We start from the raw sequence: 26,462 nt of genomic DNA on the forward strand, positions 1-26,462 counted from the left end.
GAGGGGAAGAGGAAAAACAGCAGAATGAATCTGATGTTACTTTCCTGTGTTCATATATGAATACACAACCAGTGTTATTGCACACTATGTACGACCACAAGAATGGGAAGTTACACTCCATGTATGTATAATATGTCAAAATACATTCTGTGTTTTGCTATAGGGCCTTTGCATTTTGTACATGTGATAGAATTTAAAGTGTCAGTTCTACCAAAAAAAAAAAAAAAAAAGCTCCTAGTGGGAATTTTGATTGGAATTGTGTGAAAGTGACCTCTTAACAACATTAAGTCTATCAGCATTGTTTATTTCTTCATTTATGTAGGTCATTTTTAATTTCTCTCAATGGTATAGTGTAGCTTTTCAGAGTATAGTCTCTGTATATTTTTACCAAAATTCTAACTATTGTGAGTAGAATTTTTCTTTACTTTTATTTCCTGATAGTTTGTCGCTCTCACACAGAAAGACTGTTAATTTTTGTATATTTGCTTTGTTTCATTAGAACTTGCTAAATTCACTTTTTCTAGTAAACTGTTTTCTAGGATTTTCTGCCTGGATAATCATGGATAAAAGTACTTTTATTTCAACTTTCCTTTTTATTTATTTATTTATTTTGGTGGAGTATAATGTTTAACTGATTAGAGTGAACATTTTGTAGATTTTTCTCCGTAAGATTGAGAAAACATTCTATCCATAGTTTGCTTTGAAGTTTTATCATGATTTGGATGCTGATATTTGTCAAAAAAAATTTTTTTTTACATCTTTTGAGACTGTCTTGCAGTACAGTGTTGAAGTGGTTAAAAATTTGTAGATACCCTTTTTTAGATTGAAAATTTTTCTTCTATTCCTTATTTGCTTTACAGTTTTATCATCATTAAAATTTGCCAAATACTCTATCTGTTGAGATAATTTGTATCTTTTTTCTTCTTTTTTCTGTTAACATGATGTATTACCTTAATTGTTCAGTTTGTTATTCAACCTTGCATTCTCTTTTTTTTTTTTTCCCCCTGGTACTGGGAATTGAACTCGGGCACCTGACCACTGAGCCACATCGATGCCCAGCCCTATTTGTATTTTATTTAGAGGCAGGGTATCACTGAGTAGCTTAGCACCTTGCTTTTGCTGAGGCTAGCTTTGAACTTGAGATCCTCCTGCCTCAGCCTCCCAAGCCACTGGGGTTATGCCACTGGGGTGCGCAGGTAACCTTGCATTCTTAGTAAACCCAGATAAGATGTGTTATCCTTTTTACTGTTTTAATTTAAAAGAAATGAGTACCAGTGATTGACTCATTATACCAAATAGTCTGCTAGGCATTTTATGTTTTATTTCAAATTCCTAGAGCAAACTGCAATTGCTGTTTTCCTCATTTGAGAGATGGTAAAATTAACAATAAGTGAGATCTCAAGAAAGAATATATAGAACATGTAAATCTGAATGCCACTTCAAAGCTAATAGATTTCAACCTCTACCATTGAACCTCTCTCTTCTTATTTTTGTCTCTGCTGTTGCTATGAACCAAAGTAACTAGCACATTTTTTAAGAGTATCTCTTTCATCTAAATTTGTAAGGGCACATGAAGTGTATTAACCCTGCCTGAGGTAGACTGGGTATATATAATAGGATTCTCTAGAGAAACAACTAATAGGAGATATGTGTTCTTATGTGTGTGTGTGTATGTGTGTGTACAGAGAACAACTGTTATAAGGTATTGACTCATATTATTATGGAATCTAAGAAGTCCTGTAACCTGTTATCTACAAGCTGAGAACCAAGAAAGCTAGCAATGTACTTTGAAATATTGAGTAGGAGAGTCATTGGTGTAGAGTCCAGTAATTGTCTGAAGGCTTCAAAATGAGGAGCAGAGCCAGGGGTAGAAGATCAGTGTCCTAGCTCCAGCAGTGAGAGAAAGAATTCAACCTTCTGCCTCTTGGTTCTTCTAATCAGGCCCTCAGTAGACTAGATGTTGTCCACGTATATTGGAGAAGGCCTTTGTCTTACTTAGTACCCAAATTCAGTTGCCAATCTCTTTCAGAAACACCCTCACAGACACACCCAGAAATAATGTTTAATTACTGTCTGGGCATCTTGTGACCCAGTCAAGCTGACACATAAAATTAACTATCGCACTGGGTTGCTTAGTCCTAATCTTGAAATTTGGGGGGAATCTTTCATTTTTCCCTTTCCTTCCTTTTCCTTTATTCTCTTATAATCCTTTGGTGCTGGGAATTAAACCTAGGGCCTCACACGTGCCAAGCATGGACAGTCTGTTACAGAGCTACACATATCCCAACCCTGTTTTGTTTTACTTTTAATTTAGTTATTTTAAAATCTTATAAAATTTTTGAAATAATTTTTAAAGTTGCATAACAGTTTCAAGAAAGGTACAATGAACTGCACATACCCTTTCCCAGATTAACAAATTTTAGTATTTTGCCACATTCACCTTTTCATTCTGTGGTATTACACTTCTATGTATAATTTTCCTTTTCTGGTCCTTTGAGAGTAGGTTGCATACTTCTTGTTCCTTTATCCCTAAATACTTCAATAGGTATTTTCTGTATAAAAGTATGCTCTTAAATAAAGCATAGATATCAAATTCAAAAAGTTTACCATACAGTACTTTGAACTATTCCATATTCAGTTTTTGTTAATTATCTCATCGATGTCCTTTAGAGCAATTTCATTCCCAAGCACATCAGATAATTTGCTTTGCATAGAGTGATTAAGTTGAACCTTTCTAATTAATGATTTAAATCAAATCATTACTTTAGAAATATTTATTTTTTAACATGCTAGATTATAAAGTCAAATAATTTCTCTTTCATCAAGTGTATGACTCTACCATGTTGTTTGTTTGCTTGTTTGTATGCTGAGTATAACCTTTTATTTCAGCTTTACTATCATCAGTTAGATTAGAACTTTAGGAAATGTTGAATGGACAAGACCTGATGTTAGTTTATTCAAATGGTAACCACCACGTGGAAGAGGGAGAATTTGGCTTCAGGTACACCATGAAGTTACTCTATACTCTTGGGTTGTTAGGCTGCAGTCATTTGAAGCCTTGATTAGGGCTGAAGGTTTGCTTCTAAGATGTTTCACCCATCTTAGATTGGGGGTCAGGAGTCCTCTTTCTTTCCAAATGGGCCTTTTCATGGAACATTTTGAAAGCTCTTGTAACAACTGCAACTAGCTTTCTTCACAGGTTATGATCCATGACACAGAGAACAAGGAGGAAGTCACAATGCCATTTATGACATAGTCACACATCGTCATTTTTGTCATAGACTTTTTGGTGGAAGCAAGTTGCCAAGCACTAAGTACATTCACAGTCAAGGCGAGGGATATCAGGCTCTCCCTACTGAAGGGAATATCAACCTATATCACTGACTGACCAAGTAGAGGTAAGCAATGGAAGAAATATAGAGTACCTTTTGACAGTAACTTCCTAGAACGTCATTAAAATGTTTATGATTTCCCAAGGAAGGTGACAGTTTGACATTTGACATTATTTTTTATTTTTTTTGAGTTGTTGATATATCTTTATTTTATTTATTTATTTATATGCAGTGCTGAGAATCGAACCCAGTGCCTCACACATGCTAGGCAAACACTCTACCACTGAGCCACAGCCCAAGCCCTGACATTATTTCTAAGACCAAGAATATTATTAATATTTGGACTGTTATTGAGATACATGCTTCTATACCATTGCTGTACTCATTCCACTTAGGAAGTCTTAAATTCATGTACCTGAAGAAAAACACCTAAAACAAATTATAAAATTCAACTTTTTTGCTTAGGTTTTGTTTTGGAAACAAAACAAAGTGAAATAAAGTAATTCTCAATCAGAGCTTAGAAACAAGGTTTTATTTCAGATGCTGGGAATTGAAAAGAAAGCTCTTGTGAACTGGTCAAAAATATGAATTACAAAATGTCTTTGAAAAATCCAGCTTTTGGGTAACTTAATTTTGTTATAATTTCAAACTTAGAGAAAAATCATAAGAATAGTATAAGGAACTCCTATATACTCTTTATCTGTATTCACCAATTATTTTCTGCCGTTTGCTTTATTGTCTTGCCTTAGCCCAGTCAATTTGAACCACAATGGGTAAACCTACAGTTGATAAAATTAGGTTTATTGACTCTTGGAGTGAAATTACAGACCAGAGGAACCACAAGTCTTTTCACCAAAAAAAAAAAAAAGGACATTGTTACAGGGTTTGGAGAAGGGGACCATTAACTTTTAGGTGAACTATAAATGAAGCAGTGTTCTGATAGGCTCAAAGCAAAGTCTGGGCTGTGTTTAAAGGAGTCAACATCAGATGTGGACTACAGAGTGAACCCAAAGTCTTGTTTCCTTGAAATCTACAAAATGATGTGTTCCAAAAGCCCAATCTAAAATTCTTTACATCTATTTCTATTGGAAAGCAAGATTTCTTGCTTTGACCCTCCCAACAAAGAATATTTCAGAAATTTTCCTTATTCTCTATTCCAGTCTTTTCCTACCTGCAAGCCTTATTCTGATATTTTTCATAATAGAATTGCATTGCCTGTCCTAGAACCTTAAATAGTGTGTGGTTTCTTTTGCTCAGCATAATGACTATGAGATTCATCTATTACATCTTGTCATTGCTGAGTAGTAGATTGTGATCCTTAATAACTTGACCAGTTAGGGCAGTCTATAGTAATTGTATAAAGCATGTGTAAACACCAAAAGTACCATCATTTACCTGTAAAATATCATTAGTGCATATAAAAAAAAAAAAAAATCCAGGAGACAAAGGAGTGCTTCTTTAACCCTTCTTTAATAATTGTGGAGGACTGGGAAAGATAGGCTAGATCTACTTAATCACAAAGCCTGCTTAAAATTGAACTCTGTTTTATGGCTTCTCTTAAGAAATAGCAATCTTGATGGCATAGAAGTTGAATTTTTTAAAGAAAACAATTTATTGAAGTGTTGGGGTCAATATGATTTGAAGAGTTGGACTATGACCTTATGAAAGCATTATATAAAAAATTCATAAATTCAAGACAGTACTTACAGTCAGTATGAAATCCAAAGTCTAAATTAAATTGTAATACAGAATGATGTCAGTTTATTTTCATGCATAGTAGTACATTATACCCTGTAGCCACTCCGTTATGAGTTAGTCTGTTGCTACTTACTAGCTATATGAACTTGGACAGATGTTTATCTTTTTGTGTACTGGTTTTGCAACTATAAAGTAAGTTGTATTTACCTAGTAGCATTACTGTTTATTTTTCATTTAAATTTCAAGAGCTTGTGCATACCTTATTACACTTAAATCTCATAACAAAACTTCAAGTAAGCTGTTCATATACCTCTGCTAAAGTCAAACTGATGTTATTAAGATGTCTTCTGCCTGCCTTTGATCTTTTAGGAAAAAAGTTGTATTTCAGTAATTGTTTTATTTGCCTAACTGTGGAGAGTGAAAAGACAGAGACAGATCCATTTCATTCATTGTTTTGCGATTGAACACAACTGTACTACACAATATAATGAGGCAGTCAGAGGCTTACGCAGCTCTATATTAAATACCTTGAATGCAATAGCCACAAACATAAACTTAATAAAAGGATTGTTTTATAGGGTACTCACATATAAACTTTTTCTAAATAGTAAACAATTCTTGATAAAATTTTGAACAGAAATTAAATACAAATTTATATGGAAATTATAGTCTACAAATACTGATTCAGTCCTAACAGCAGGAAAAAAAAAAGACTTGCTATTTTTGTATAATATGGGCTTAGACTATTTGCTGTAGAGGACTTCTTGGTATACTGGAAAATGTCCTGTAGTCCTGCCCTCTTTCCACTAAATATCAATAGTCATCATAAGTATTTTGATAACTAAACATTTCCTCCAATTAAAAACAATCCTCAGATTCTGTCATCCTTGCCGATAACTTATTTGGGTAAAGGTGAAGAAATTAAGTACTGTACTAGAGTAAGAAATGATTATGTAATTCATTCATAATCGTGTATTGACTAAATTTAAATGATTAATTTGAGACTAAACATTAAGTTGGCTGTATGTTCTTATTTTTCCTAGTAAAATGAATGAAAATAAACCTGGTGACTCACAGACTCTTGGTAAGTAACTCTATTTAAAGCATTTCCATTACAGTAAATCTTTTTAGAATATTGTCCAACCAATCGGAATGATTTTTCTACTGCATGCTTACTTCACATTTCCATGTAGTAAAGTATAGCATTAAGAGTATTCATTTCCACAAACAAATCTATCAGAGGACAATTTTTCACCAAATTTTGTGTTCTGTACACGTTTTCTTCATTCGTTATATATAGTATCTTTTGACTTACAACCATGAGAGATGAGGACTCTTAATTGTTATTCTATATTCTTCTGCCAATTTCTCCTTTATTCAGTTTTTTAGATTTTTGAAAAATTCTCTCTAAAAATATTATACTTTCTGTATCTCAACCATCAATTTCAGAGAGTATCTGTTGACTTACCTTATTCTGGTTCATAAACTTCACTGTACTTTCTTTTCTTGCATCTACAAACAATCTAGCCTTCTATCAACTATGCTAATAGTAGTGAAATTTTAATAATTTGTATACTACTTTCATGCATTCGCCAAATGCAAATTTACTTCAACTCTTTCTTTGATTTTTCTCAAGATTAACTTGTTTGTACTTACATGAATGTGTTTAAGGAGGAAGCTTTATTCTGTTATGATGAAAGCGAGTATCATTTGCTGTATTAGAAAGTAATCTTAATATGATAAATATAATAAAGTCAGAACAATTTTACTGAATTTTAAGCATTGAAAAAAAACAGCAAGTACAAATACATACAAAAGTAATTTTCTAGTAAAAATGCATGCCTGAGCTGGGCACAGTGGTACACACCCGTAATCCCAGCAGCTTGGGAGGCTGAGGCAGGAGGATTGCTAATTCAAAGCCAGCCTCAGCAACTTAGTGAGGCCCTAAGCAACTCAGTGAGACCCTGTCTCTAGTAAAATATGAAAAAGGGCTGGGAATGTGGCTCAGTGGTTAAGTGCCCCTGAGTTCAATTCCTGGTACCAAAAAAAAAAAAAAAAAATGCACATCTGAAATATAGTCTCTTCTGCATCCAAGGCCCTCCATACTGGGAGAGAGGAGGCAACAGAAAATGGGAACAAATGGAAATCACAATAGCAGATGCACCTCAATCCAGGATTTGAGGACTCTCCCCTTCTGTAGTCTCTGCTACTTCTCAAGGACTCTTCTTCTTTCATGGTCTCTGCTAATTCTTTCTATTTCTCTTTCTCTTGATAGCAGCCTGTACAGTATGGCTAAAAGTATAGTTACTGGGGATAGAAGAGTTAAGTGGGGAGCTGCTAGTGTGTAAGATGTCCGTCCAGTATGAACAAATGGTAGTTTGCTGATGTTAATGTGAACAGGTCCTTTGTATGGAGAGGAAGGGAACCTGAAATCTTTCAAAGGGTGATGGAAGGGGCTCTGAGTTATGACTTACTAGAATGAAGGAGGGCAATATAGTGAGGATATATCACATTATTAATTATAAGCTGATACTGTTTCTTGTGCTGGAATCTATTTTATGAATAGCCTGTTAATATAGTACTTTTCAGTACATTCATTCTTGATTACACATATTTATCAAGGTAAATAACACTAGCTGCTATAGTAGGTAAACTCAGAAGTCTTAATGGTTTAACACAAGAAAAGTTTATAACTTGTCAGGGTACAGTCCAATGTGGATTGGTTAGGGAAGATGGAAGGTTAGTTATGCTTCATTTTTAATTCAAACTCTGTCTTGTATGGATCTGCTGCCTTGGGATGTTCAGCCTCTTCTCTTTAAGCTAGTGGTAGTCTACTTGTTTCATTAACATAGTAATGGAATTTTAATAATTATATAAGGTATATAAGATAGATGTGAGACAGAAAAAGACTAGTAGTTATAGTATGGACATTTATTTACTTCTTTCTGTGTGCCACAGCATGTTAATTATATTTATGTGTATTGTTTCATTTAATCCTCATTAGTGACATACATAGTATAAGATAGGTACTATTGTTGTCCTCATTTTTAAGATGAGGAAATGGAGTCATAAAGCACCGTAGTGAAATATGCCAGGCACAGAAAGATAGTATTATATGATCTCCCTTGCATATGGAATATGAAAAAGTAGAACTCACCACAGCAGAGAGTAGAATGTTAGTTACCAGGAGTTGGTGGTGTACTGGGGGTAAGGTAGCAATTGGGAAGATACTGGTCAAAGGATACAAAATTTCAGTTAGATTAATTTGACCTTTTATTTCCCCCTTCAGTGCTGAGTATCAAACCCAGTACTTCACAAATGATGGGCAAGCGCCCTACCACTGAACTACATCCCCAGCCCTCAAAATTTCAGTTATATGGGAGAAATAAGTTAACAAGTCTCCTGTACAACATGGTGAATATAGTTAATAACAGTGTATAGTATATTGGGAAATTGTTAAGAAAGTAGAGTTTAAGTGTTCTTCCCTACAGATATATGGTAAGTATTGTTAACTAATGCACATAATGATTAACCATTTCACAGTGTGTGTGTGTGTGCGTGTGTGTTTCACAATATCATGTCATATACCATAAATATATACAATGGGAAAAAAGTGTAAAGCCAAGTCTTAATTTAGATATCCTTAACTTCCCAAGTTTTCTTTGTGTGTATGTGTGTGTACATAGCAAAATTCACCATTTGAACTATTTTGAAGGGTACATTTTATTTTATTTTGAATACTGGGGATTGAACCCAGGGCACTTAATCACTGAGCCACATTCCTAGCGCCCCCCCCCCCCCTCCTTTTTTTTTTTTTTTTTTTTTTTTTTTTTTGTATTTTACCTAGAGACAGGGTCTCACTGAGTTGCTTAGGGCCTTGATAAGTTGCTGAGGCTGGCTTTGAACTTACCATCCTCCTGCCTCAGCCTCAGGTGGGATTACATTTGTGCACCACCAAACCTGGTTGAAGGGTACATTTTAGTTTGTACAAGGCTGTGAAATCATTACCATGATCTAGATCCACCTACAAAGGAGACTACTCATTAGTCACTTCTTATTTTCCCTAACCTCAGCTCCTGGCAACACTAATCTGTTTTTTGTCTATCTCTATATTTACCTAGTCTGGATAATATAACCCATTATGTAGATGAAATCATATACTATATGACCTTTTGTACATGATTTCTTTCACTTAATGTCATTTCTTGGCTTATTCATGATGTTGCATGTATCAGTACCTCTTTCCTTTTTATTATGGAATAATATTCTGTTGTATGGAAATATCATAGTTTGTTTATCATTAAGCCATCCATTGATAGAATTTGGTTTGTTTCTACTTTGGCTATTGTGAAAAGTACTGCTATGTACATTAGTGTACAAGTATTTGCTTGATCATCTGTGTTCATTTCTTTGGCTTGTATACCCAGGAATGGAATTGCTAGATCATGTGATAACTTTCTGACATTTTGATTATAGCTATCCTCATGAGTGTTAGGTGGTATTTTATTGTGGTTTTGATTTGGATTTGTCTACTGACTGACCAGTGATAGGAAGCATCTTTTAATGTGTTTAGCAATTATTTGTATCTCCTCTTTGGAGAAACAAGATGAGATCCTTTGCCCATTTTTAAATTGCATTGTTTGTGGTTTTTTGTTATTGAGTTGTAAGAGTTTTTTACACATCCTGGATACTAAATTTTTAACGAATAAGTAACTTCCAGATCTGTTCTCACATTTTGTAGAGTATTTTTTCAGTGTCATGATAAGGGCACAAAAGTTTTCAATTTTGATAAAATCTAGTTTATCTAGGTTTTCTTTTTTTTTTTTTTTTTTGTTACTTTTGCTTTTCATGTCATGAAGGTTTACCTCTATATTTTCTAAGAATTTTATATTTTTGGCCCTTAAATTTAGTTCCTTGGTCTATATTGAAATTAATTTTTAGTTTCAACTTTATTATTTTGCATGTGGCTGTGCAATTGTTCCCGCACCATTTACTGAAGAATTTCTTTCCCCATTAAACTTTGATAACCTTATCACAAATAAATTGATTATAGATGTTAAGAGTTTATTTCTGAATTCTTCTTTTGTATTGGTTTACTATCCCTATTCCATACTGATTTGATCGCCAGTTTTGTTGTAAATTTTTACTCTTTTCTCTATCAGTCTAGCTAAAAATTTATGGAGTTTGTTGATCTTTTCAAAGAACGGACTTTTATAATTATTGATTCTGTTGTTTTTCTGTTGTCTATTTTGTTTATATGTTTCAATCGATTTTATTGCTTGCTTTTTACTAATTTTGGATTTAGTTTACTCCTCTTTTTCTAGTTCTTAAAGGTATAAAATTAATTAACAATTTGAAAGCTTTCATTTTTAAATATAGGCTTTTCTGAACCTAAAGATGAACCAAAGGTAAAAGTTTAGGGTTTCCCATGTCTTTTCTTTTTTTTTGGGTGCTGGAGTTCGAACCCAGGGCCTTGTGCTTACAAGGCAAGCACTCTACCGACTGAGCTATCTCCCCAGCGCCCCCCATGTGTTTTCTGAGGTTACCACATCCATGGGTGTGCACATGCATTCTCGTGTATAGATGAGAGCTCTTTAAAATCCCTTATTTCTCCCATGTATTACTTTTTTCTAGTCTCTTTTTTCCCTGGATATTTTGGTCTGTCAGCTGCTTAGCGCTATTATCTTTTGTCCTGGGCTATTGCAGCTAGCATTTTTATTTTAACCCTATAAAAGTTCTGAGGTAGGCAAAACAAAGACAAGTATCTGAGCCCATTCCTTGGGGAGCTGCCATATAATTCAAAACACATAATCATGTATATTTTGGAGCAAGGTTCATATTACCTCCCCTGGACCAGTAACATGGGCTACCCCAAAGCCTCTGACCAGCTGGGGTATGGGGAATGTTAGGTAGGCAAATTATAATGCTCTTATCAAAATTGAATAACTGCTTCATTAAGCATTATCCTAATTTTTAAAAATTTATTACATTCCAGAACTTCTAAAAAAAATGATTCTTAAGATTTTTGAGTAGCTTATTCATTGCTTTCATGGAAGAATTGAGTTTCAGAGTGTCTTAACTTGCCATTTTCAGTTATGTTACTCCTTCAAGTTATACCATTTTAACATACACTGGAATTCATATGAAGACTGATAAAAAATGTAGTTATATTAATGTTTTAAAAGTAGGTATTGGAAAGTTACTTATAGCAATTAATGCAGTTTGCCTTCTCAGAAAGAATTTAACACATCAACTGAAACACCAGTTCCATGCATCATTTAAAAATTTTTAAATATTTTATGTCTATTTTTTCATTATTAGCTTGTGTTTTCTGTCGAAAAAATGATGACTGTCCTAATAAATATGGAGAAAAGAAAACGAATGAGAAGTGGAATCTCACTGTACATTACTATTGTTTAGTGAGTACAATTTATAATTAAATTCTATAAATTTGATGTTTTAAAGAAGATAAATAGATTCTGACACTGATTTATGAGAATTGGACAAATCAGTTTTCTCTAGATATTGTTTCTATATGGAAAGATAGGACTTTTTAATATATCAAATTCTGTGATTCTGAAATTACTTGGTACATATAAAGATCCATCATTACCTGTTTGTGTTTGTCTAACTGGAAAAAAACAAGAGAGAGAAAATGATTAGTTCTATAAAGAAGTGTTCTTTTTACCACTTTCTTGTTTCCTTTCTTGCTAGTGATAAATCAGGGAGTAGAAGAAAAGTATTTTATTTCACAGACCCTGGAACTTTTCCAGGGAAGGAAAAGTTCTGACTAAAGTTATAAGTGGAAAAGGAAACAGGTTAAGGTATAGGTTATTCAGAAGAGAGTAAAACTGATCTTTTTTCCCTTCCCTCTGCCAACTTCTCCTCACACTCAATCTCTTCCTTAAGATAGTGGTGCTATTAATACCTTAGCATGCCACAGTTGAATTAGTACACACGTTAGAATTTGATAAATAACTAAGTTATTATCATTTAACAAACTATCCTGAAATTTAACAGATTAAGCCAACATTTATTATCCCAGTTTCTGAGGATCAGGAATCTGGTATCTGCCGAGTTGGATAGTTCTGACTCCGAGTCTCTCATGAGATTATTGTCATCGTGTCAGCATGATTACATCTGAAGGCTTTACTAGGCTAGAGAATTTACCTCCAGTGACTCACATGCTTATGACCACAGTTCCTCCTCCCTGTTTGACAAGAGGCCTCAACTCCTTACCCTCTGGTGCCTCCTCTCAGTAGGGTTGTTTACAGTATGTCGTTTGGTTTCCCCAAAAGCAAAAGATGAGAGAGATACTAACCAGATGAAATCATACTACCTTCACAATCACCTTCCTCTGTCCCTTTTGCTTTATTTGTTAGAAGTGATTACTAATTAAGTCAACCTATACTAAAAGGGAGAGGAGGAATTAAGCTTCATCTCTTGATGGAAGGAGTATTATTAGATTTATGGACATATTTTTAAACCCACCACCATCCATGTTAAATTCTTTCACTGCTTCCTTAGAAAACCATTTAAAAGTATTCTTTGTGGTGCTCTAAAGACTTAAGGTTTTCTGTCTCAGGTACTCTGTGGGTTAAATACACTTGTAGACTGGTCTAGGAATCTAATCACCTTGTATTGTGCCTTCAGAGAACACGAAGTTGGCATTCTAAATATGCTTGTAAATTTCAGTTGCAGTACAAAAGAAAAATGATTTCACTTTTCAAAGAGTTTATTTTACTTTCTGTGCAGTATAATTGGAGAAGTATTTTACTAATATATGTTTTTTCATATCTAGATCTTAATAAGTATCACTTGTTTTTCAGGACCATTATACTGTTGAAAACAAATGTCTAATTATAAACTTGCCTCTATTGAAGCATTTTAAAATTATTTAATATAGTTGATCATATCAAAATTTACCTTAGAGTCTGTCTTATTAATGAGTATAATACTTCAAAAGAAGTACTGACCCCAGGCTTAACCTTTTGAAGATTCTATTTCATTATGAACAGGGAAATATTGCAATGTTACAAGTGGAAATAGAATGGTAGAACTGAAAGAGATTTAGACATGTTTAAGGTCAGCAACTTTAAATTTCTTACCTAAGGTTCCAGAAGGTTAGGCACAGAACCTGGTTTATAGGGCAGGATTTCATATTTCCAGTTCATACTTTTTTGATTCGTGCTTCTTTAACATATTTAAACTGTGAAGTTAAAATGAAATTTTTTATCAGTTATTCATTCAATAGGTTTCCCTACAACTATGCCTGTTATTCTAGTAGGTTTAAAGTTAGCTTGAAATATCACTGATAATCTGAATTGGCTCCATGATCTTAACTTATACATTTACAACGTTTTGTATTTACCACTTCTTTTTTCTAAATCTTAATTTTAGGTGTTCTCCCCACTCTCAATCCCCCGCCCCCACCACTTCCCACCTGCCTATATTCATGCACTCCCTTCCCACCATCACCTTTTCTTTTTTTGCTAGTTCCTGGAATACTTTTAGAATCCAGTTTGGGTATCTGAATTGTTAATATACAGTATCTTCCAAATCAAAGGATGTGAATAGCCTCTTAACTTTGACCAGGAAAAATAGTTATTTTAAACATATATTTGAAATTTGAGCCATTTGTGTCCATTTTATTGGAATAAATATTAGGTAGATTTTAATTACAAATTAGTTTCTTGGAGTTTATTTTCTCATTGAATATGTTCATAGTTGATGTCAAGTGGAATTTGGCAGAGAGGTAAAGAAGAAGAAGGAGTTTATGGTTTTCTAATAGAAGACATCAGGAAGGAAGTAAATAGAGCTTCTAAACTGGTAAGTAAATTATTTTACTCATTACACTATTTAAATACTATAAATATTGTCAATACAGTTTCTGTCTTCTATCACTGCTAGACATTTATGACTTTAATCTGGCTATGGTGGTGCTTACATCTAACCCAAGGTACTCAGGAGACTGAGACAGGAGGGTAGCAAGTAGAAGGTCAGCCTGAACTAGGGATGTCATTCAGTGGTACATCTTGGATTCAGTCACCAGTACCACTGAAAGGAAATAAAGGAAGAGAGAGAAAATTATGACTTTAATTTTATGTTCCAGTGTATATTTTTGTTGAATATGGTAAGTTTTAATAAAACAATTGGTAGTTTTGCAAATGAGAGTTTAAACTGACCCTGAATAATGCATATAACAATACTGATTTCTCTTCCTTATTCAACCTACCGATTATTTCACTCACTCTTAAATCAGCATTACCACCATAGTTCTACTCTGCTAACCTAAACCTTTAATTCTGAATCACTATCACCATTTATTTTTTATTTTTTATTTCTTAAAGCTCAATTCCTGAGGTTGAGATGGTTGGAGGTCAAAATTATACAGCTATGAGACTGATAATTTATGATCTCTATAACTTTTATGGCCCTTTTATGACATTGTGTATTTATGTTGAGTGTCCCCTTCTGTTCTTCAATATAGGTTTTCTAAATTTTAACCCCTTGTTCATTAAATTATTTGTGAATCTTCTGTATTACTACTACCTTGCTATATGCAAGCAAAGGGACTGTCTGTCTCCATTATGGTCTGAGTAGAAGAGAAGTATTGAGAGTTAGAGAATGAGAAGATTGAAGGTATGGGAGCTTAAACATATCCTTTTGGAGAACACTGTTCAACTCACTACGGGTTTCTAATATTTCCTCATTTTGGTGAGGACAATGTAATTTTAGCTAGTATTTTAGAAATTGAATTTTATTATTATTTTTTAATTTTTATAATTTCCATTAAGATTTCATTGCAACTTTCATGTGTAACTACTATAATATTTTACTCAATACACTATTTAAATACCATAAAAATTTATTAATACTTGAGATGTCTCTCTACTGATTTCTATACTAGAAATTTATGACTTTAAACCAGGCATGGTGGCACATACCTGTAAGTTTAAAATGTTTTAGTAAATAGGAAGGAAAAGGGACTTCTTCCTTATAGCAGTGAATCTTTGGCATCTTTAGATTATTTCAGAAAAATTTTAATATACTGTCATTACAACTATTATGATAAAAATAATTTTTAATCTCCCCATAGGGACTATTCATTAATACCTTGATCATATTATAGTACTCAAATTTTTTTATGTTATGCCTCTATTTTCATGTTTTCTTCTAGAAATGCTGTGTTTGTAAGAAAAATGGTGCTTCAATTGGATGTGTTGCACCTCGATGTAAACGAAGTTATCATTTCCCATGTGGACTTCAGAGAGAATGTATTTTCCAGTTCACTGGCAATTTTGCGTGAGTTATTTAACTGTTAAAATGAATGTTAAAAATGAATATACCAAAGATAAAATTCCCTTGTAAAATTACTTTGTAAAACTGTACTGAGTTTATATGTACACATTGTATATGTTTGTGTGTGTATGAAAGATATTTAATAAGGTATATCCATCCTCTTATAGAGCTATTTTTATCTGCTAAGTCTTGAAAATAACAAAGTTTAGAATGGGCCTAATATTAATAGTCACCTGCAGCTTTCAACTTTAGAATATTATATTGAACTTCTAATTTATTTATATTCAGTGAAAATTTCTACCTTATATTATTCTAGATTTTGATGTCACCATTTAGAATTAGTAGTACATTTCTTTCACAGGACCATATACATTTCTCAAGAAGTAAATTGAAGGCATATAAATTTAGTTGAGTCCACAAAGTAAATATTGTGCCCTGGGATGCCCCTGAAAATATTTGCTTCCTGAGTAACTTCAAACATCAAGATATGATGAATTTTGGTATTAGTATCAAGAGTATTCTTTAAGTCTTCATATTTTGACCTATATAATGATTGTTACCATGTAAGAAAACAACAGTTTAGAAAATACAAATGGAAACAAAAGTAGATTAGTAATAGGTTATTATTTGCATGATTTGTTATGATTAAAATATTTTAAGTATAAGTTCCTGCCTCTAATTTTATACGGTGTTGGGTATAAGAGAATGTATACTTATTTGTTGAGACAAAAGTATACATAATTCATAACGTAATATTACATAGGATTCTCAGTATATTAATTACTGAAATTTTTATGAGGCCTCACTACCAAAAAGTTTGTTTTAAAGCGTCATAGATTGAGACAAATTTATACTGCCAAGGCTCTAGTCTATTGCATGTTAATTATGAGAAAGATATAAGCTAATCTTCTCTTAAATAGTTGTGTCTTACAATTCATGAGATATGTTCTTAAATAATTTACATTTTAGGTCATTTTGTTGGAAACATCGACCTGTTCAAATAATTGCATCCAATAATTACAGAGATTCCTTACCATGCACCATCTGTTTGGAATATATTGAACCTGTTCCTACTTATAACATACTACGAAGTCCTTGTTGTAAGAATGCTTGGTTTCACAGAGACTGTTTACAGGTAAGATAAGTGTTGTAAGCTTTCTCTGAATGATCTAAAATGTTTTTGTTTGCTGATTTGAAGTTTAAATTAGAATTAGCATGTTAGCTCTTACTTATTACTTTGTAGTGGGGAGAGGGTGCTGGGGATTGAACTCGGAGCCTTATGCATGATAGGCAAATGCACTACTGCTGAGCCACATCCCCAGCCCTACTTGTTACTTCTTAAAACAATTAAGGCGTGCATTTTCTAGTATATTTTACATATGAAATTTTCCTATTTATGTGTATATTAGCATTTTAATAAATAATTTAGATATAACATTTTAATATGTTCTGTGCTTAGAAAATTTTGTTGTTTTTACCTGAGGATTTTATATTTCACAGTGAATAAAGCACAAATTTTAATTCCTAAACTCCATTTATATGTTTAAGCTAGAAAAACCAGGAAGTGATTAGTTTGGTAATAAGTAATAGTGAGGCCTTAAAAAATTATTTTAACTATAATAAACTATCATAACTCCTTGACAGGAAAGTGATTGCTGTCAATGAACTGAAAATGTTGGTACTTTGAAAGTCACTTTGTACATCAAACACATTGTCTAATTTTCAAATAAATAGTATCATAAAACACTGAACATTTGGAGCTAGGGATGTAGCTTAGTAGTAGAGCACTTTGCCTAGTATGCATGAGGCCCTGGGTTCCGTGTCCAGCACTGCAAATACCCATGTACACAACGTTAAACATAATTTACTATTCCTTTTATTAGGAAAACTCAATGAATATTTTAATAGGATCCCAACTATTAATAATATCAAATATGTAATATACACGTGTGAAAGTTCTACCTGTTCAACATAATATAATGCCAAATAACAAAGGACTTAAGTTTAATACTTTTTTTTTTTTTCCTGCAATACTAGAAGTTGAACATGCTAGGGCAGTCAGCCTCCCAAGTAGCTAAGGTTTCAGGTGTGTACCACCACACCAAGCTAGATAGGTTTAACATTATTTTTCTTTTTTTTTAAGTTAGGTGATGTAAATTTTCTTATATATCCATGAAGTCTTAAAAGTCTTAACAGTAATCAAAGGACTTCGTAGATCTTGGTTGGCTATTTTCTATTTCTTATTTTTTATTTTTTTGTATGGTCCTTGAACTTTTATACTTAGGATTATTCAAGTAAAGTCAGGTTGAAGCCTATTTTATTAGAGAAATATTAAGAACTTATAGTAATAGTTGTAAAAAGTGTACATAAAAGGATCCCAGGGAGTGCAGTTAATAAACAACATCATGAATATTATCCTTAGCTATTGAGGAAGAAGTTCATGTTATGTGTGTTCAGTCATTTTATGTCTCTACTTTTTATTCACAACAGTGTTTGCATCTATAAAGTAAGAATTAACTTTTTTTTTTAATGAATGTGTATGGCTAGTTTTCAATTAGGGACTGACTATTCTTCCTAGTAGGTTTATAGTTTCCTGTTTCCTTCTAAGTACACCATGTGACTTCTTTATTTGTATTTGCTATATAGCATTGGGAACAGGTTTTTTTATTTTTCCCCTTTGGGAAAGAAAACTCAAGAATTTTCAGTTAAAAACAGAATCAGTGATGATTTATACATTAACATGTAATTAAACATTGTTTCTAGATGAAGTAACTAAGGATTTTCCCACAGTATGCAGGACAACACAGTATTTAGGAACTGAAAATACATTAGATATCAAAAATTGAGAAAAATGTTGATAATGAATGTAAAGCTAAGAACCATCTATTTATTAGACCTGGGAGTCAGGGGGACTTATAAGCAGTAGGATAACTTAATTTATCAGTTTTGAGAACTTATAGAAAATGTTTTCATAACACATAAAATGAAAAGCAGTGCATGTTCTTTTATATAATTCATAACTGATAACAGGCTTAAATTGTTAAAAATAGATTTTCCATTTTCCACTATAGGTTCAAGCAATAAATGCAGGAGTATTTTTCTTCAGGTGTACAATATGCAGTAATAGTGACACCTTTCAGAAAGAGATGTTAAGAATGGGAATTCACATTCCTGAAAAGTAAGTAACATTTAGCCTTTTGCCCCCAAAGAAGTTATTTTAAATGTTTTAAATTTAGGATTTAATAAGTTAGATATAATCATTTATGTTTCACTAAGTAATCATGGGCAGGTAGCCATTTCAATGGCAAAATATAAAGTCTTCCTTCTCCCCAGATTGCTAGTTCTTAGAAGGTACTTTGACATGGATGTGTCATTCACTGATTTTTAGTCTCGTTTTAGTAAGTATTCCAACTGTCCAATTTTGATGGATTTATACACAAATCATCTTCAAAACAGTATTTATGAATTATCTGAGAGAATCAAAATGGTTTTTAAATGAGTGAGAAGAATTTTCTTAAATGCTTAAAAATGAATCCAGAAGTAATGATAGTAAACTTGACACTAAAATTGGGAAGTGAAATATTAGAAAAATGTAAGTTTTAGAAAATTTCTGCTTGATTTTTTTCACTTAGTGTTTGAAAATTTACTGCAAGATTAATTACAGGTTAAAATGACATGAGGGATTTATGTGTTGAAAAGAATATCCTAAAAAAGGACAAGTTTTATCCTTGTTACTAAGTAGGTTTTTACTTTTAGATTTATTAAATACTTTTATGTAACATTTTAGGTCAAAGTATATTTTATATCTTGCTTCATTTATAGAGATGCATCTTGGGAATTAGAGGAAAATGCTTATCAAGACCTTCTGCAGCATTATGAGCGTTGTGATGTTCGAAGATGTCGTTGCAAAGAAGGGCGAGAATATAATGCACCTGATAGGTATTTCTGGAAGTTGAGTTGTGCTTAGTGGTTCCTTTAAACCTTCAGCTGAGAAAGCTAGTGAAACTGTTTTGCTCTTAGAAAGTCTGTTTTAATTTAAGGAAGTCCTTTTCCTAGATACACAGCATCTCATACGATAGACACTAGTCACATGTGGCTATTGCACCTTTGAAATACAGTTATTCCAAATTGAGAGGGTGCTTTAAGTTTAAAATACACTCTAAAGATTTAGTTCACTAGGACTACCATAACAAAAGACCACAGACTGATAGGGTGGCTTAAACAGATATTTATTTTCTCACAATTTTGGAAGTTAGAAATACAAGATCAAGGTGATTACAGGTTCAGTTTCTTTAGCAGCCTTTTTCCTTGGCTTGCAAATGACTATCTTCTAGCTGTGTCCTCTCTGTTGTCTTCTCTGTTGGCTGTGTCCTAATCTTTTTTTATAATGGCACTAGTCATATTGGCATTACTAGTGCCACTAGTAATGGCACTACCCATAGAGTTCATTTTATTGTAATTACCTCTTTACAGCCCTTTTCTTCAGATAAAATCACATTCTGAGGTACTAGGGGTTAAAACTTACCTGAATATATGAATTTTAGGGGGTTGGCACAAATCAACCTGTAATCATATGAACAGAAAAACTTAAAATATCTTTAAGTTTTGTATTGATTTTATGTTGAAGAAAATGATAATATTTTGCAAATAAAATGTATTTCAAGTAATTTTATTTATTTCATTTTATATTTTTAAGTGAGGCTACTAGAAAATTTTTGAATTATATATTTGGTTTACATTATGCTTCTGTTGGACAGTAGCACTCCAGAGGGTAATTGAGCTAGATGAATCTAACAGTGTTTCTTTTGGGTCATTATAAAAAAGGGTTTGGCATTTGAAATTTATTGATTACTCTCTTGTAATGTCAATAAATAGCTGCTTTATATTTTAGCGATCATTTTGTGCCTTGTATATTTCACTACAGATCAAGAGTGTCTTTATTGAACATACAGGATAAACATCAACAAATCCAGTTTTGTTGACATTTACATAGGAAATTTCAGTAGATTATCATTCCTGTAACATAATCTTCCTTAACATAGTCAACTTAAGAGTGCAGAGTAGAGTATTAGGAGCCTTGTTTCTCATGGAGAGTGATTTGGCTGGATCAGCTATTATTAGTGAAGAATTAGCTGAGGTCTGACCAGCTTTGGAATATTTCCACTAAGCAGTTCTTCCTACTCCTGATTCCACACTCAGTTAGATTTCCTTCATTGTGCTTGTTAGCATTATTTAAAATTATTTAAAATTTATCTTAAATAAATCAGCATTGTTTAAAATTAATTAGCATTATTTAAAATTAATGCTTAAACTAAAAATCTTCAAAGTTACAGATATTGTCGAAAGTGGCAAGTAATGGGTATTTTTAGCCACATTATTTGATCTAGTAACTCTGATTATTCATTTATACATATTAGTACTACCTCCTTTGAGAGCTGTGTAGAGGCACAGATAAGATGATGTATATGAGTTCCAGTTGATATTTTCTAAATTCATTTAAACTGTTCTTAACTAATCTATATATAATTAACCTGTATATGTTTTCTGTATATCATTGATCACTCAATCAGTAGCTATAAAACACAACCCTTTTTCTTTTTAGTGGCATCTTTTTGAGATTATCACCACATGTTGCTTTTTCTCCTTGGACACATGTATCTGCTATCTGAACTCTTGCACTGTAAACTTACTCCCTCTAATCCCAGTGAGAGGAATGTCATATTGGTGGAAAAGCAGCATGGTATAGTAGATAAGAGTGTGGGTCTGAAGCCAGGTAAACTGGGTCAGAAACTTAATTGAGGTTTAACCAGTATGACCTTGATTTGGGCCAGTTATTTATCCCTGTATACTGAGGTTTCCTCTTCTTAACAATGAAGGTGGCAATAGTTCTATCTGCCTTCTAAAATTATATTAAGCTCCTCATGTAAAGAGTAAGAAGTTGGCCTAATGCTTCATGTTAGTTGTCATTTTCCTTCTCATCTGTGGGCAGACCTATGTGAGGAAGAAGGGGAGACACATGCATATGCACCTGCACACCAGTCCACACAAGGAATGATATGACCAAACTTACAGCAGAGGTGGGTGTATCTAGCTATCCATCTCACCACTCACTTGCCACACACTCAGGAAGCTTATATCCATTTCTGTACACAGAGAATGATGTACTGTTATCCATACAAAGAGAAAGGAGCCTCACACCACAATTCACACCCATATCCATGCAATAAATATGAATATGAACTGCCACATGTTACATGGCATAGTGGGAAAACAGATGAGAGAGAATATGAATATGAGCCAGGTAGGAAGTATGGACCCTGTTGTGCTGCACAAGACCTGAAGTGTCTGAGCAATAATTAGGAGATATTTACCTTGAAATGTACTGAATGTTTTTTCCATATCAGATAGACTGACATAGTAGTCTCCTTGTGAGTAGTCATCAAATATAAAGGAAAATGCTTTTTTCCTTAATCATACAGCCTTTCTAATGTTTGTATTCTTTGTGTGCTTGTGGATGTGTACATTAATACTAGTGTAGGGTTTTAAGTTAGGGGATATTTAGAAAGGGTGATTACAAACAAGAAATGAAATTTTAAAATATACTTTTGAAAAAAGTAATACAGTGTTGAAGCAAGATAATCTGTTTTACCTTCTTTGATAAAAGGGTTGGTTATGTGTATGACAAAGGGCAGATCTACTGGTGATTGGAAGTAGATTAAGTTAATATCAAAACATAAGCATCTGCTTTTCTTTATGTCCTCAGCAAATGGGAAATAAAACGCTGTCAGTGTTGTGGTTCTAGTGGAACACATTTAGCCTGTTCCTCACTACGATCATGGGAACAAAATTGGGAGTGTTTGGAATGTAGAGGTATTATCTACAATTCAGGTAACAGTTTGTAATTTTGAATAAGAATGTTTAAATGCATGTTATCAGAAAGTTTTCACCAATATTTCTATTAAGCTAACATTGGAATTTAAATCTGTAGATTTCCAAAAAGCAAAAAAGCATGCATTATCCAACTCTAATAATGTGGCAATTACTGATTGTTTGTTGGAAGAGTCACCACCGAAGTTACCAAGACAGTCACCGGGAGCTCAGAGTAAAGACCTACTGAGGTGTGTATTTTGAATTTGAGAAAAATATAAAAATCTTTTTGGAAAAAGAAATTATAGGAAATGCATGTACACTTAGGATGATAGCTGATCATGCAGTAGTCTAGAAGTGTTTTTCACACTGCAGGACTCAATATTTGATCATGAAATAGACCCAGCCAGCATCTTCAAAAAAAAAAAATATGGGACGAAGTAGAATACAGAATACATCAGATTGCATTACATGTAGGAAGAACACATGTGATATCTATTTTCTTTATTGTATACTGAATCATAATGTAAAATTTTTTAAATTATAGATCATTTTCAAGATAGTTTGAAAAACACTATACTGGAAAATGTCCTTAAAATTTATTGATTATAACGATAGGAAATTAAAATATTAAACATACCATGTTACTTTGTTAAAAGGATGGAACCCTATTTAACATAAAGGTGGCTTATTTTTTGATACTATAATCATTCTTTTCTTAATATAGTCATTGTCAATGCCAAAGTCTAAATGTCAGCTCTGCTTTTGAAGGTTTAAGACATACCTGTATTATTGCATTAATTCCTATTTCCACAAGAAGACAAAATAAGAAACTTTTAAAGTCAGAAACATTTAAACAAGACTGGAATTACATATTCATATTGTATCAGATATTTGTTCAGTGGTAGTAATGATTTTTAAATTTGTGTACTTGGCAAAAGTTTTTAGAGCCTTGGTTTACCCAATAGGAAGAAAGTAGAAAAGTAACATATTAGTAGCTAAGCATGATGAAGTATTTATTAAAAATAGCTTAAAGTTTAAAAACTTAGATGGAAAAGATAATTTTTATGAAAATGTTTGATAATTCAGTTTGCAGATGGATACAATAGTAGGAACAGTGAGAAATTGCTGTTTTAAAAATGCCACTTTTGTTAATACAACTGAAAAAGCTAACTCATTTGTTATATTTTTCATATAAAAAGATCTTCATACTGTTTTTAAATAATGTAAATATTTGGTTTCCAAATACGTTGTAGCAGGGAAGCTTGACTCCTTGCTCCTGCTTTAACTTGCAGTCATATTCTGGAAGAATAGCTTCAACATTCTCACTGATCCAAGTGGGAGCAAGGAATCAACCTACTATAAGAAGGTGTAACTTTGATTTTTCTTTGACTTGGGCTAATGAGTAATGGATTCTTTGAAAAAAAAAAAAAAATGAAAAAGCAAAGCTTGGACCACAATGGGGCGTTAAAACATCTCAGTATGGGAAAGTTTTATATTTAGATATAGAAAAATGACTCATGGGCATAAGAATACATTAATTCCAATCACACGTGGAGAAACTGAGTCAAAGCTAACTCATACAATCCACCTGAATTGTTAAAACATCAGAGGTTATGATTGTGTAGATGTGCTGTGGGGCTCAATAATCTGCATTTCTAGCAAGTTCTGAGGTGATGCTGCTGCTGCTGGTCAAGGACCACACTTCGAGAATTACTGGTCTAGACTAAAAGGTACCATTTAAGGGATTGTGAATTGTTTGTAATATTAGCTCTACTATTAATTATAACTTTATGATTTAAAATACATTGTGTAAAAAAAAATAAAAAAATAAAAAATAAATAAAAAAATAAAATACATTGTGCGTAATCTCTCAAAGCCATAGTTTTCTCATATATATATATATGCAGAGCTTACATTTGCTTTTTTTTTTTTTTTTTTTTTTTAAGGGATATAGCAAGTATGAAATAAGTTACAGTTAAGTTGCTTTAGCCATTAGCCAGGAAGTAAGGATTTGAGCTCTTAAACCTGAATTCACTGGATTGGTCAAATTTGAGATTATGTTCTATCAACAATCTTATAAATGATTTTAATTTAGTTGAAGATTTGGATGAATCAGTAATTTAAAACCTAAGATTTATCAAATAACTGTTTTTGGTTCCAGTAGCAGTCATTATTATGCTTTTGGGTCAAAGTTGAGAAAGAATTTCCATTTAAAATTTTTTTCTGTTTTATTGTCAATATAAATGCTATTTCACATAAAATACTTTAAAATACTTACCTCTGTTCAAATTCATGTTTTTATAGGCAAGGCAGCAAGTTCAGAAGAGATATTTCTACTATTCTGATAGAATTAGGATTCCAAATTAAAAAAAAAACTAAAAGATTATTTATCAACAAAGCCGATATATGGAATAGTGCCTTAGATGGATTCAGGAATCAAAACTTCAATCCTTTGTACACAATTGAAGTAGCATATGTTAATGAAAATGATGAGTTTGGAAGAGAGCTTCCTGGATCAAAGCAGGAATTTCTGAGTCTTTTGATGCAACATCTTGAGAACTCATCATTGTTTGAAGGGTCCTTATCAAAGAACTTGTCTCTAAATTCTCAAGGTAATTATTTTACTTATTCTTATACATAAGATAGCAGGTATAAAAAATGAAATGTTAATTAGAATTAATAGTGATTAATTGTGATCTGACTATATTTTACAATAATAAACCACTAAGAGGATCTCAGGAGAGAAGAATGAGTGTAAGTGTTGTTGAAGCTAGGGATACACAGCTCAATGATAGAGCACTTGTCTAGCAAGCACAACCCTGGGTTTGATCCCCAGCACTACCTAGGGAAAAAAAAAGTAAGTCTTGTGATGAAACATTGTTTATTTAAGAATATCTATACATCAATATCCTTAAAATGATTTCCTAAATAAGTGTAACTTTGAATACATTTACTTGAATTTCATTTGAATATAGTAGCCAGATGGAATGGATGATTATTTGAATTCTCGTTTATATATTTAGAATTCACACTTGGCATATTTCTTTACAACATAGAATTTGTATAAAAATGTTTTTCTGGACCTCATATAACATTTTTTGAGGTGCTTTGTTTTCAAGAATTTTCTTCTTACACAATTATGTATATACTGTTTTAGTGAGGACTTATTAATATGATTAAAATAGGCATCTCAAAACAGTGGATAATTCTACCATTTTTTTTTTTTTAGGATTTTTTATATTTTTTTCTACAATAGGAAATTTAGAAAGAATGAGAAGACTGACTCCATTCCATTTTAATTTCATCCTGTATTTTCCATAGAACTTCACCATTGCCGAAAGTGTTTTTACTATAGTTAGTACAAAGAGTTTATTTCTAAATTCCCCATTAGTGTCAGGTGAGGTGTCTCCCAAATAATCAGTAATGAAAACTCAAACTTTGGTCATGGAGAATGCATGAATTTAAGTCACGAAATCTAAATTGAAGTTGCGCAGCCTCTCACAGGAGTGTACAAGGCTCGGTAGTACACTCCTGTAATCCTACCTACCTGGGAAACTATGGCAGGAGGATCTGAGATCAAGGCTATCCAGAATAACTTAGTGAGACCACGTCTTAAAATTCAAAAATAAATAAAAAGGGCCAAGGATGTAGTTCAGTGGTAGAGTGCCCCTGGGTTCAATCCCTAATACTGCCCCCCTGCCAAAAGAAAAAGTTTGTGCATATCTACTTCAAGAGTTTTACATCCTTAGTAATTGCCTTCTCTGGATCTTTGTTTTTTTCATCTATAAAATGTAACTACTAATAAGATTATTGTATAAAATAATTTGTTAAAAGTGCAAGTATTGTAAATGTTATTAATAAATTTGAACAATAGAAAAATGGGGGGAAAAATTGTGATCTCTTTTTGACCAAAGTAGCTAAACATTTTGAATGACAATTTTGAAAACATTTAAAGCTGTAAGAATGTGGTAAGAATAGCATACACTATTGGGAGTAAAAAATCTTTATGTTTTTGAAAGGACCTTAAAAATGGGTTTATATCCTTTGACCCACTAATACCAGATGTTAGAATCTATCCTAATCAAATCAAATATGTAAACAGACATAAATAGATTTTATTTATAACATTATGTTTCATTTAATAAAAAGTGTCAGTCAACCAGAGTAGCCATAGTAGTGAAATGGTTTATCTTGTAGTACATCTCTAAGTTACTCTTAATGCATCCATAACTACATTTGAGTAATTTTGAATAGTATAAG

General features: G+C 32.6%; 1 protein-coding gene across 5 annotated transcripts in view; it reads left to right on the forward strand.

Annotated features, from left to right (window-relative positions):
* G2e3 (G2/M-phase specific E3 ubiquitin protein ligase) overlaps nt 1–26,462 on the forward strand; it is a 53,497-nt gene that overhangs the window by 12,318 nt on the left and 14,717 nt on the right. For 2 of the 5 annotated variants that reach the window (XM_047538980.1, XM_047538983.1), the window contains exons 2-11: nt 6,074–6,114; nt 11,352–11,449; nt 13,758–13,859; nt 15,211–15,335; nt 16,302–16,467; nt 18,404–18,510; nt 19,155–19,271; nt 22,096–22,220; nt 22,321–22,450; nt 24,507–24,814. In XM_047538980.1, the coding sequence (XP_047394936.1) occupies nt 6,078–6,114; nt 11,352–11,449; nt 13,758–13,859; nt 15,211–15,335; nt 16,302–16,467; nt 18,404–18,510; nt 19,155–19,271; nt 22,096–22,220; nt 22,321–22,450; nt 24,507–24,814 (1,315 nt within the window). In that variant the 5' untranslated portion in view covers nt 6,074–6,077. Of the gene's footprint in view, nt 1–3,187; nt 3,399–6,073; nt 6,115–11,351; nt 11,450–13,757; nt 13,860–15,210; nt 15,336–16,301; nt 16,468–18,403; nt 18,511–19,154; nt 19,272–22,095; nt 22,221–22,320; nt 22,451–24,506; nt 24,815–26,462 lie in introns of all 5 variants that reach the window. The other 3 variants (XM_047538981.1, XM_047538979.1, XM_047538982.1) reach the window with 3 other exon arrangements.

This window comes from Sciurus carolinensis, chromosome 2 (assembly GCF_902686445.1).
Source record: "Sciurus carolinensis chromosome 2, mSciCar1.2, whole genome shotgun sequence".
Classification (NCBI taxonomy): Eukaryota; Metazoa; Chordata; class Mammalia; order Rodentia; family Sciuridae; genus Sciurus; species Sciurus carolinensis.